Raw genomic sequence first — 13,355 nt, forward strand, 5'->3', positions numbered from 1 at the left:
AGCCTAAATTCTCGGGGAGTAAACGGGTCAGAGAAAGAGCATTTGGCCATAGTCAATTTACATTAAGGGCGTGTCAAACTCAAACGCACGCAGCCACGCCCGAATAATGCTCTGGACATTGCAAAGTTACTTGTTTCACTGCCGTATCACTTGCTCCAGCTACAGGGCTAGTCTAAGTCCAAAGTGGTAGTGAGGACAGTCTCATATGCATGCTATAACATGTGTTTGGAATCAGGAGCAACTGTATAAAAATGTATCTTATGTTCAGTAGACATTAGGAACATCCTAATAAATGAATTTCATGGTGGGGGAAAATAATAGAATGTTGTTTTTTTTTTACTTACTGTTTAAAAATTAATGCCTATATTATTACCAGGTGACATTCGTTTAATGTGTTTATTTTCTTCTGTGCGTTCTTTTGCAAATTTACAATCCTGGATGGATCCTACAGCGTCTTGTGTAGTAGATAGAACACAGCAGACCTACACCCCAATTCATCAGCGCACATAGCTTGAGATCCATTCACTGTTAAATTCAGGCGTACGCAGAGTCGATTTCCATGCGTTTTTAAACAAGGACCTATATATTTAGTACACAAGGGCGCACACAAGATAATAAATTAATGTAAGCTAAAGTTCTGTCTTTCTGACAGGGATTTGCTATAATACACTCATAGCTCTTGTATTCTGCTATTCATGTTAAAAATAAGAACAAGGATGTAATGAAATACGTCATTTCTGAAGGGGTTTGAGTTAATGTAAGAAAAAAATAATAGCAATGAGTCCAGACTTATCTCATTTAAGTAAGACGTTTATAAAAATCAATAAATATGACTCAATAGAGGACTGCTGATTTAAATCTAATAGAAGAAAGAATACATGGCATTTTCCACCTGCAGTAAACTCCACATTTCTGTATCAATCTCACTCCCAGAATCCCTTGCGGCAGCCGTACCCCTCACACTGTGATATCCTGTCATCCTGAGACTGAGCCGAGCGTGCGACTGAACACTAGAGACGTTAGACTGAAAATATAAATATCAATATAGCTACAAAGGCAGGCGCTGGGAATATGCTCCTTCTACTCACAGATACTGTGTGTGTGTGTGTCATTATCGTCACTCTGCCTTTCAGAAACCATATTAAAGGTTGACAGCATTATCACTGCAAAATAACTTTAAAAGTCTATAATTTGTAACTCTATGCTTTCAGCAACATTAAATTGTTTGAAGCGATCGCTATAAGCTTGACACATTCAGACAGAACATTTGATAACACAATTTCCATGTATGCCAAGTGGGGAAAAGTAAATAGTCCTCGTTGCTGCTGGTTGTGTTTTGATACTGACAAATTAACCCATCTTTCCCCAGTGACAAAGCTCTATTTCCTTGTAACAGCTATAATTTGCTTTCTATGCTGGATATACATGCCTCTTATCTTTTGCAGATCATTCCATGCAGCTAAAAGCCACCCCTTAAATTATCAACCAAACCCAACATTGGTTTTGTAGATATAAACAATGAATATATAGTTCAATGTTACCCTAACATTCCACTGCACTTCTGTTACAACGTTTAATATTACCTCCCCATTCTATTATAAATAATTGAAGCTCTCGCTGAATCTTTATAAAACAGTGTGCTACTGGCACCCAACATAGGTAAACAATTATATTTAAGTCAATTAACCTGCTATGACTATGACCGGTGCTGTCACTTTATATAAATCCACCAGTCCGCACAGTGTATTCTTTGTAGAGCAAGTCTGTAAAACTGTCACTCATTCTCTGATAACTCGTATAGAGAAACACCACCGCCAACATGACAACCAGATGAAAAGGGCAAAGGCATTGAGTTATTTTGAGTGTACGTTCATTCTTTTCATATAGCTATGTTAATGTGTATCTGGTATATACATTATATAGGAAGACCTTTTATGGGCTGAACCAGAAGTCCTGAGAATGCAGCCTATCATTTTTTTAGGACTTTTTTTTAGGAACCATTGTGGCACTACAGATGCCAACCAACTGCTATATACATATTGGTGTCAGCAGCAAGTGGTGAGTAAGTGGTAGGACATCAGGAATCAGTCTGAAATATAGGCAGCACAGTGGCTCAGTGGTTAACACTTCTGCATCACAGCACTGGGGTCATGAGTTTGATTCCCAACCATGGCCTTATCTGTGTGGAGTTTGTATGTTCTCCCCGTGTTTGCGTGGGTTTCCTCCAAGTGCTCTGGTTTTCTCCCACAATCTAAAAACATACTAGTAGGTTAATTGGCTGCTATCAAATTGAACCTAGTCTGTCTGTGTGTGTTAGGGAATTTAGATTGCAAGCTCTCTTGGGGCAGGGACTGATGTGAGTGAGTTCTCTGCACAGTGCTGCAGAATTATTCCCCATTCATACTGCACCAAAAACCCGGGCCTTGGTGCAGTATGAATAGTCCAACCACAAAATCCCGGGTCTAAAATCCCGGGACTTAGACCCGGGATTTTGCGAGGGGTAATTCCAGTGTTGGACCCCGCTAGCCTGCAGTATGAATGGTGCAACCCGTGTAATTCCCGGGTCTCACCATTCAAACTGTAAAAAAAAAAAATTGTGAGGTAAAAAAAAAAGATTTTAATTAATAAAAAATACATAAGAAATGTTTACTTAACTTATTTTCAGCCAGCGGTGTCTCCGGTGCGTTGCCGGCTGTCAGGGGGACCTCTGGGTACTAAAATGACGTCATTTCTAATGGACTAGAAATGACATCATTTTAGTACCCAGAGGTGTCCCTGACAGCCGGCAACGCACCGGAGACACCGCTGGCTGAAAATAAGTTAGGTAAACATTTCTTATGTATTTTTTATTAATTAAAATCTTTTTTTACACTTTTTTTTTTCTAAAACCCGGGTCGGGCAGGTGCAGTATGAACCCGCCCGACCCGGGAATCTTGTTATCTATACTGCCCTGTGCCCCGGCAATATCCCGGGTTAACAACCCGGGATATTGGCGGGGCGGCAGTATGAAAGTGGTATTAGTGGCGCTATATAAATAGCTGATGATGTCGGAGGCGACCTTTCACTAGCGAATTTCTAAATTCATGCCAACTTACTAATATGCAATACTTCACATGCCAAGGTAAAAAGACCAATGTACTTCAGCATAGACTGTGGCATTTCCCTCTATAATACTCCCAGTTATCCATATACAGACATACAAGGCAATCCATAAATCATTGACAATATGTGTGATTTTTGCAGATAAACTCTGGAAGGCAGTATCCTGGTAACAGAACCTTCAGTGTTCTACTACCTGTCAGGAAGTTGTTCACTGCAGAAAGTTAATCTGGTAAAGTTCTTCCTTAATGTCTATTTACATATCTGTAAAAATACAGCCCTGGCCTATTTTTTTCATGACTATTTCCAGTTATCATGAGTAAAAGTGATGTTTAGTGCATCAACATGACTAATAGTGATGGAATATAACTTCTTTCTCCTTCTAATGAGAAGAGCAAGTGGGGATTTCCTTGCAGAATGTGGGCTAGGGGTGGGGTGGAGATTTAAATGCTTGTTCCCATTTTGGAAAGCAGCCTCAGAGGACCTCCCCCCAAAATTAAAATAATAAAACAAAATAAAAAATAAAAGTGAAGTTCTCCTTTAAATAAGAAAATAGCCCCATTTAGACCTGGTACACTGACACAGATTTCTCCCGTAATACTGATCATCATAGAACTTCCCATACTTATTTCCAGAACAGCCGGGATACTGCATAAGAACCTCAAGTAAGTTTGTGATTTCATGAATTAGTTGTGGCAGTCTGTGCACCTGTTTTGCATTTGAAACTTAGGGCCAGATTTACTAAACTGCGGGATTAAAAAAGTGGAGATGTTGCCCCTAGCAACCAATCAGATTCTAGTTATCATTTATTTAGTACATTCTACAAAATGACAGCTATGGGCAACATCTCCACTTTTTTAAACCCGCAGTTTAGTAAATATACCCCTTAGTGATTTTATAGCAAGAGACACCATAATAGTGGAGGTCAGTAAATCAAAGCCACGGCATCTGACAACCAGCGGCAGGAATGATCCAGGTGGCAGCTGTTATCTATAGCCACACCGAGTATGTGTCCTGTAAAGGGAAGGAGCCATGCATGTACCTTATGGACAAACATGACTCTTACAGAAGGCTTTCTGGATGCATAGCTCTCAGGGACGGTATTGCTTTAAGGGAGTTATTAACTGTCAGATTATGGAGACATTTACATATGTGCATTCGTCAAATATTCAAGGTGATCTTTCATGAAAGAGGTACTTTATTATAGCTGACATTTTCTCTGACATTTTCTTTTAAAGGAGAAATTAAGGTAATTTGTTTCACATAAAATGCGGTTTATTACTTCATTTTAGTATTACTCTCCCTCACTCCCTCTTAGATCTGCTTGTGACCTGCGACTCACCTCGTCCGTGACAACCACCTCTCACTGCTATCTGTCAGACTTCTCTCGTGCTGCTGCTGTTCACTTATGGAATTCCCTACCAAGACTAATCAGGCTCTGCCACGCCCTTCAACCTCTTTACTAGAGCCGACACTACTCACACTAGTACACCGGGGCTACTGTCCCACTCTCCACTCTGAGTCACACTCACTCTTCTTCTCCTAGCTGTGTCCTTTTTCTGCTAGATTGTAAGCTCTTATGAGCAGTGCCGTACCGACCCTTTGTTCCTTTGTTTTCACATCTGCACTTATTTTGCCTACTTTGTATGTTCCTTTTCTATGTATGCTCAGGTTTTCCCACTGTCTTGAGCTGCGGAGCATGGTCAACCCCTGATTGAACTGTATATTTGAATGTTTTTTTAACTGGTCTTTTTATTATCTTATATTTATTCTTTTATTTAGATATCTTTACACCGAGTTATGGCTTGACATGTTAGGATCACGTCATGTTTATGGGACGGATAAGGATTTGAGTCCGGATTGATCTGTCTTTTTCAAATAGTCTTACTTATTTACTTGGGTATAGATGAATCTTTATTATTTATATTTAGCGGGTCCACATATATCCAATACATAAAAGATTTTTTCCATGTATGTATTAGGGTCTATTAAAAGTCTGACTACTATATTTGTATAAATTACGATATACTTTTCTTAACACGAAATGTTGTTTTTTTATATTTTTTTTTATTTCCTTTACTTGCTGTTTTATACACTAAATGAGAGAATAATTGTGTTCCTATGAAATTCTTTCTATTGTTTTTTATTGTTATAAATTCTATCGTTTTGATTAATTGAATATAAAAACTGTGCTATAGTTTTACAACACCCAGATGTCTCCAATTAGAATTGATCATTAGACCAGTCAGAAATGAAGGAAGGGTATAAATAGTTAAAAAGAAAAGTCTTAAACATCTTTGAAAAGTCAGCCTTAGTGCCGACGAAACGCGTCAGGTTCATGGAATATCTTGCTGCGTGCCTGTAACTGCAGACCCTCTTCAGCTATAGACCTGATTTTATACTTATATGGATATTACCAGGATTCCATTTATTTGAGTCTACCAGCCTTAATGTCACCTGACAGATCGGAGTACACCAGACGGGGCTTGATTATCCATTAATACTTGTTACACTGGAGAGCACAAGACGGAGACTGAAACTTTTCTCCCAGCTGTTTGAACCATATGGGGGATCTCTTCTTCCCTAGCAGCCTGGAAGCCCACATTGTGTACAACTAAGGATACACCCTCAAGGGGTGTAGTGTGTACACCTGCTTTTTATGCTCAGAGGAACTTTATCTGCATGCTCATCCATTATAAGCACCAGGTGCTATGAGAGGGGTGAGACTATAGGAAGCACCCTTTTCTTTTTCATTGACCTAAGTACTTTTATCGCTGGTCATTTTGGTAAACTATAAGACTTTTAAAGAACTCTAAGATTAGAATACAGAGTGTATACAGAGTGTACTGGCCACACAATCTTGTATTCTTATGATTGGTTGTTTGTTACTAGACATGCATAGTATTATTAACATGAAATGTGATGTCTTTAATAATCTCTATTGATGTGATATATGTTAATATTATCCTTATATGATCTGTGTATTTTATTTTTATTTTTTATCTTTTAAATCGATTATGAATAAATTTACATTGTATTTTAGAAGAAGCCATCCATCTCTCTTCTTTTCTTTTATTTATCAAATGTTTAGTCTTCTTGGCGCACCTAATCTTTCAGATATTGTTCCATTTTAATATGGGGTGGCACCCTTGGTTGGGAGTGCGACAAGAGACTACTCTTTTTTGGGTTTAGAGCGCTCGAAATTTGTATTAGTTTGTTACAATTATAGTTAACACTAATAATTATTCTTGAAACCCAACACATTTTTTTTCTATGCTGACTTCAGGAGGCCAAAGCTGCCACCTTTTCCATCACCAAGACCCACCAGAAAGTGAGGAATTCATTCCCAAATGACTTCCATTCTTTCCACTTTCCATGTTTTTCCCCTAAAAATTTGAGATTATAGTCTCCTTAGTCTAGCAAATAATGGGAAAACCGGCAGAAACAAGCTCTTGTGTTGTAAATGGTTGTGTTTCAGCTGAATAGGGACTTTCCACAGGTCTAATATTTCACATCCAAAGTAAATGTAGTATTTGCACCTGCCCTGAAACACACATATACCCTCCTAACAGGTATATATGGGTATGATGTGTCTGCAGGTCTGCATGAGCTGCGTTTGCATAAACACGCCTCTACTTTACTCAGCCAACTGTTGACCACCCCTTCCCTCCCCAGGCCCGCCTCACGCAGGCGGTCTTATGTATCAGAATTCCGCAAGTCTGCAAAGCCGCATAGGCATGCGCCCACTTTCCCCGAATACACAGAGCAAATTCACTAAATATGCGCTACGGAAACTGGCGTACACCCCGCGCTATCAGCCCCATCATCTGAGAATGTACTGACTGCTATCATTCTCAGCTTGTGTTTCTCTCTCTGCTGGCACATGAAATGCTGCCTGACACAAACTTAAGAAGAAAAATCTAAAAGATTGACAGCAACAAATATCACAGAAAACAAGTGTCCCTCTGGTAGAAAATTCAATTATTTAGTAAGAACCTGCTTGTTGCTGCTTCTCTCTGACTGGATTTTCATATCACGTTCTCTAGCACACCTGGTTTATTTGCTGATCTTTGCAAAGCGGGGTCATTTTAACCTATGGAAATTAAACTGGTTTAATCCATGATTCCAATAATCTCCCTGATCTCTAACGTGGTTACTGCTCTCTGACTATGCAGGGTCGTAATGTAGAAAGTAGACCAGATAAACTTTGATCTGCATAAGCTCAGTTAAGCCCTCACAGGCTGGAAGTGATGCAGAAATATATAACTTTCTTGAAGGAGACTGAAATACATATTTGCTGAAAATACATTGAGTATGTTCCTTCCATAGCCCCATAGCATATGGATTACAGGTAGCTGTTATGGGTTATACACTTGTCAGAGTAGTATTACTATACTGTATTAATGACTATTTATGGTTGAGAGAAGAATCAGCTTTGGCTTGTTGGACTGAATTATGTGTCTCTGGCCAGTCACTAAGCTTACAGAAAGCTGTGTGCAAGTTTTTGTAAAAAAAAAGTACAAATCTATGAAATATAAGTTAATTGATAGCTTTTGCTTGTTATGCACGCTATTAAAAAGTGTCTAATGTATTCTCTTACCTTCTACTAACGTAAAAATAGGGACATCTTTGCCTATGTCTTCCGTTGTGCCCATGTTGTGCCCCATTACAACCTGACACACCTCCAATCTATTTAGGGCCATGTTCCAATACAATAGGCCATATCATTTTGCTGACGGGAAATTAGGTGCACTCTGCGATTAAGTGGACTTTACTGGGGCGCACCCAGTGGGGGGTTTCCTGGTGCGTGGAAACCCCCTTCCAGCCTATCTCAGTATGCTTGAGGTGGCTTTGCCTCGTGTATATGATGAAGATAGGAATAGCCTGTGTATATGATGTGGATAGAAATTGCCTGTGTATATGATAGGGATAGGAAGAGTTGGAGAGCAGCCCAGCACTGTCTAAAATTATAGACATGCCCCTAGTATGACGCATACTGGTCATGCCTATTGGCGGCGTGGCGTGAAAACCCCACTCTAAAAATCCAGCATTTACCCCTGCGTACATGAGTACTTTGTGACATAGTGGGATTGTTTTGTCCAAACTTAATTGTAAGTTGATAATTCAATTTTGAAAGAAGCCAATCAGTGAAAGGAAGACAGAGGCTAAAAAGAGCTACCAGCAATATATATGAATCTTCAGTTCTAAATCTTCTTATTCCAAGAACATATAACAACATTAATTTTACCATGAAGAAGAACAGAAGTGTATCCTTGTCTCTACTGTGAAGAAAGTCACATATGGGCTTATGGTTGCTATGGGTTACAGCACATGCGTGCACATATTAGCATGTTAATAAAATAAAAGCTAATTTTTTTTTTTACTATATGTAATTCACTTTTACTTTTACTATATCAGTTGACAGAATGTTGGGGGATTTCCAGACTTATGAGAGAGAGTTGTCTGAGACACCCCACTTTTAAGTTCTGTGGTACCCCTGTAACTCAGAGGATTTCAGTGAGCCCACCAGTTATGCACCAGCTGCTGGTCAGGTTCATTTCTGCGACATCCAGGTTCAATATTTACATTTGAAATCTTGAACCTCAATACTTGAATGCTCACACTTGATGTTACGTAGGGTGGAGCCGATGGTCTGCACCACTGATGGGTTCCCCGAGATTCTGGGTGCACTAGGATGGAGGATGGAAGAATATTGGGGTTTCTGGAGCATTAATACAGTGTCTCATACCTGCAGATCACTTAGTAATGACAAGGAGATATGAAAGTGGGCATCTCCTTTACATGAAAACACTTACCTTGTCTGTCTTCTTCTAAAACTCATTCAAACAAAATGTCCAGCTGTAGACACTGATAGAAAAGGATACAGGCTTCCTCGTTGTAAGGGATGGCTGAGCTCGTCCCACCCAACATGTAGCTATAGAAGGAGACTTCCAAGGTGTAGCAATTGGAAGAGTTGTCCAGAAGGCCTCCCAAAGATCTCCGTCCCGTGCCGGCTTTCATCGTGTCTCTATTGAAGGAGGTGCTGGACTGCGGGAAAGACACAAACATGGAAAATCACAAAATCCAGCTTATGAACCACAGTCATATTACACCATATACTCTATAATGAATCCTGGACCATTTTGGCAGCATATGTCAGCAAAGTTTGCCCGTTCCTGAACTCATTCAAGTCCCCCCCCAACACCTCACATTAGAGACAGCCATTGTGCAGGTCGAACCAATATTCACAAGAATAGGGTCCATCAGTTTGCTGGGAACTAGTGTCTGGCTCCTAGAAAACATTGGTTTAGTCCAAATAGCAGCTGCTTCAGTGTCACTAGGCCACAGGCATGCTTTAATTTGGGTACTGCCCCCACCTATCCATCGCCTCCACTAGTGGCAGCACTAAGCATGAATCAAGCGAATTATAGACTAAATCAGTAATGGATGAAAATGTTAAAAATGAACCTGTATCTCTTCCTCTGTTATATACATCATGGGTTCATAACCTTAACCCAGATGGATGTAGGTTACATCAGCAAATCGGCTTTGAGGACCATTGGTTTTAAATAACCAATTTATTTCCTCTTAATTCATTTAGCACTGCCTATATATTAAGTTTATATGGTTAGAAATGTAAAACTGTAAATGAAATAATAAAAAAAGCCTTTTGAGACTCTGTGCACTCTCCATAGCACACCCAAACATATTATTTCATCAATCTACAAATTACTCATTGAGAATAAATTCACACAAAAACCTTGTTTCGCAGATTCATGGGAGAAATATCTATAAGAGCTTATTATAAAGCATATGGGGATGTAAGGAGAACATAAATGCCTTGAAAAATCGCCAACTTTCCCTTATTTCCAAGAATAATCTCCGTTATTTTTACAAAGCAAAAAAAAAACATCAGTCCAAACATGTGAAACTGAAAACAGTGCTATTTCACACTTCTTATTTGCCTTACAACAAATACACCACTGAAGTAATGTTTTTTTTAAAAAAAACGTAAGTAGGAAAATGAACAAAAGAGGGGGGGGAAGTTGTATGAGGGTGGAGGTTAGGTAGACTCTCACTATGCAGTCTGGTGAAATCACTAGTTACTTTTCCATGGAATTTTCAGAGTCAAGTCACAAACCATCTTCTAAGGGGTCTAATATTAAGAAGTAAAGTAAGACTTGTAGGTGGACGTATCTTTAAACTTTATCTACTGAAACCGAATGGCAGAAAACTCATGAGACCTATCTATCGCCGCCATGGTAAGTTTGTCCATGGACAAATAAAAATCTATATGTCTAAACCACTTCTTAATGTAAGAAGGTGAGGGGGATGTCCAATGTATTGGAATAAGAGCCTTAGCAACATTATTTAAATGTTTCAAAACGGACTTCTTGGAGTCAGAGAGGGATGAATTGGAAAGAGAGAGAGGAGCCAGAACTGTGGATCTCCTGGTACCTCTGTCCAGGTTATGTCCCTAGAGAGATTAAACACTGTTTTCCAGTATGCAGTGAGTTTTTGGACATTCCCACCATATATGAAGGAACGTTTCCGTAGACGAGTTGCACCTCCAGCAGGAAGCAGAAATGTTGCTGGAAATTTATGTAGCAGACTAGCTGTGCCAGCTTGACAAATTGGAAATGGTGTCTCCACAACTGAGCAAGCATAAGCAGTATGACATTTTGTTGTCCACTCACTGTCCGTCAAAAGTTTGGGCAGATCCCTGGTCCCATGGAGCGAGACAGGTCCTCCAAAAGAAGAATTTGTAGATAATAGCCATGGCGTGTCTTGGGACATAATGACTCAAAGTACGTGAGGTTTGTCTTGAATTGAGGTAACTGGCCCGAAATTGACATGTAGGGTCTGATTTATTAAGACACCCCAAGCAATGTAATAAAGCACTTCATACAAATAAAAGTAACACATTATAAAGACAGAGCTGATGTCCCCTCCTTCTCATGATTAAAGCTATGAACAAGCTGTACTGCATTTTAGGAGAAGGACTGAAAAGGGCTGTTTCTAAATGGTAGGCGGTTGGCATTTACACTTTTGCGACTCTTCAGATTTTCAACCTCTCCTCACATCTAGGTACAGTTCTTAATTGTGGAGGCCTTGTCTGAGAGCAGAGAACAAGGGCTAGATTTACTAAGCTGCGGGTTTGAAAAAGTGGGGATGTTGCCTATAGCAACCAATCAGATTCTAGCTTTCATTTATTTAGTACTTTCTACAAAATGACAGCTAGAATCTGATTGGTTGCTATAGGCAACATCCACACATTTTCAAACCCGCAGCTTAGTAAATCTAGCCCCAAGTGTGAACCTGGATGGTCTCTTAGCGGACCTTCTTGAATCACTGGTACTAGGCCAAGGTTTCAGGGCGCACATCCAGTATACTTCATAAATAAACACCTACAACTGATAAGCACATCTTCAGGCTGTGTTACAGATTACACCTGAAAGCACGAATGATGTCTACATCTGCCATTACCTTCAAATTAAGGTCACAGCTTGGTAGTGTACATCGCCAAGCCAGCAATTGTTATACATACAATAGTCAGTGAGGAAAATCAGACTTGCATGAAAGTGTTTATTGCCTTTTACGGCTCAAACACAAAAGTGTTTCCAACATTGATGCCTGATCATTATAACCACACTCATGGCTGTCAGCAAATCATTTATTAAAAAAGCACAGAACACTTTAACTTAGAGTGAATCTAGCAGGGAGTGCTGCTATCACTGGGACCTGTGGGACTACAGAAGTGCTGATAATTACATATGAAAATATGTCATTACAATTCTAACAAAATCCAGTACATCTCCCCACAAGGGTCTGGCAATGGAGTCATACAACTGAATGAGCAAATACTTTTATTATCTGAAAAGACAATACAAATCATTAGACTTCTACAAATATGCACTTGTAGCAGTTCCCACTCTCAACCGGTTTACGATCAGCTGGCTAAATAGTGATAGAAAGCGTGCAATTTACAAGCTGGAAAAAAACCAGTGTACCCCTTTGTCATCTGTGCATTCCGCTGTAAGTATGCTAATGTTTTGTGTGACAATTTGCAAGATTCCGGTCTTAAAATGCGCAATAATTGACCACATCCCTAATCAAATATAACTCTCCCCTTTTATCTCCTAAGGCACTGCTTGTCCGAAAAGTTTTATGTCATGAGGGTAAGGGATCTGTTATGGTCACTGAAAGCAACTATCAATCAGGATTGGCGCAGGCTTTCTTGAGGCGCAGAGTCTAACGGACCCCCCCGGTCTTCACCAAGAAACGCCGCAAGGCAGGATGGATTTTGCTGCTGGGAGTACGGAGGTCTCAGCCATCAGGGTAGTCACCTGCTGTGATAGAGGATAGATGGACGGATGCAGCTGGATAAACACAGGCAGGTGCAGAGGTCGTGGTCAATTTACCAAGCCGGATCGGATACACTCTGAGGTACACGGAGTCGAGGACAATCTAGAAAGTGTGGTCAGTGAACAAGCCGGGTTGGATACACACTAAAGTACGTGGTGCCAAGGATAATCCAGAAAGCGAGGTCAGTAAACAAGCCAGGTTGGATACACACTGAAGTAAGCAGCACAAGGGTTAATCCAGGAAACATAGTCGGACAAGCCAGGAGAAATTCACTAGGAGCCGAGAACCAGAAAGCACAGATGCCTGGATAGGTTATTGAATCACACACAGTGACATAAGATGCTTTAAACCACATTCAAAAATAAGTTTCATTATTATTTATTATTATCCAGTATCTATAAAGCACCAACGTTTTACGTAATGCAGTAGGAGGTACACAGACAACATATACTAAAGGGTGACAGAGGCCCTGCACCTGACAGCTTATAATCTAATAAGAAAAAGAATACACAAGAAAAAATGTATGGACTGAATGAGACAACCAGCTTTACACTATGGTAGTGGAGATTTTGAAGGAGGATGGTGGATTTAGAGGAATCAGGGAAAGTATCTCTGAAAAGATGAGTTTTAAGCAAACATTTAAAGGTAAAGACTTTGGTGGACAGTCTAATGGAATGAGGGAGAGAGTTCCGGAGAAGGGAAGCCAGACAAAAATAACCACTCTAGAGAAGTCCTGTAGACATGCATGTGAAAAGGTAACAAGAATGGTGATGAGTAACAGGTCTTGGAATGAGCTTTGTGGAGAGTTAGGGGAGTACTAAATAATACATACTTTTATAAAATACAGAATACAAATGTATAATATTAATTAAGGCCTATTTTATTCCTTC

General features: G+C 39.8%; 1 protein-coding gene across 4 annotated transcripts in view; it reads right to left on the reverse strand.

Moving 5' to 3' along the window:
* LOC142099006 (cytosolic carboxypeptidase 6-like) overlaps positions 1 to 13,355 on the reverse strand; it is a 1,251,957-nt gene that overhangs the window by 92,729 nt on the left and 1,145,873 nt on the right. For 3 of the 4 annotated variants that reach the window (XM_075182041.1, XM_075182040.1, XM_075182039.1), the window contains one exon: positions 8,985 to 9,147. The exons of the other annotated variant lie outside the window; for it this stretch is intronic. In XM_075182041.1, the coding sequence (XP_075038142.1) occupies positions 8,985 to 9,147 (163 nt within the window). The remainder of the gene's footprint in view (positions 1 to 8,984; positions 9,148 to 13,355) is intronic. 4 annotated transcript variants of the gene reach the window in all.

The sequence above is a fragment of the Mixophyes fleayi genome, chromosome 8, assembly GCF_038048845.1.
Source record: "Mixophyes fleayi isolate aMixFle1 chromosome 8, aMixFle1.hap1, whole genome shotgun sequence".
Taxonomy (NCBI): domain Eukaryota; kingdom Metazoa; phylum Chordata; class Amphibia; order Anura; family Limnodynastidae; genus Mixophyes; species Mixophyes fleayi.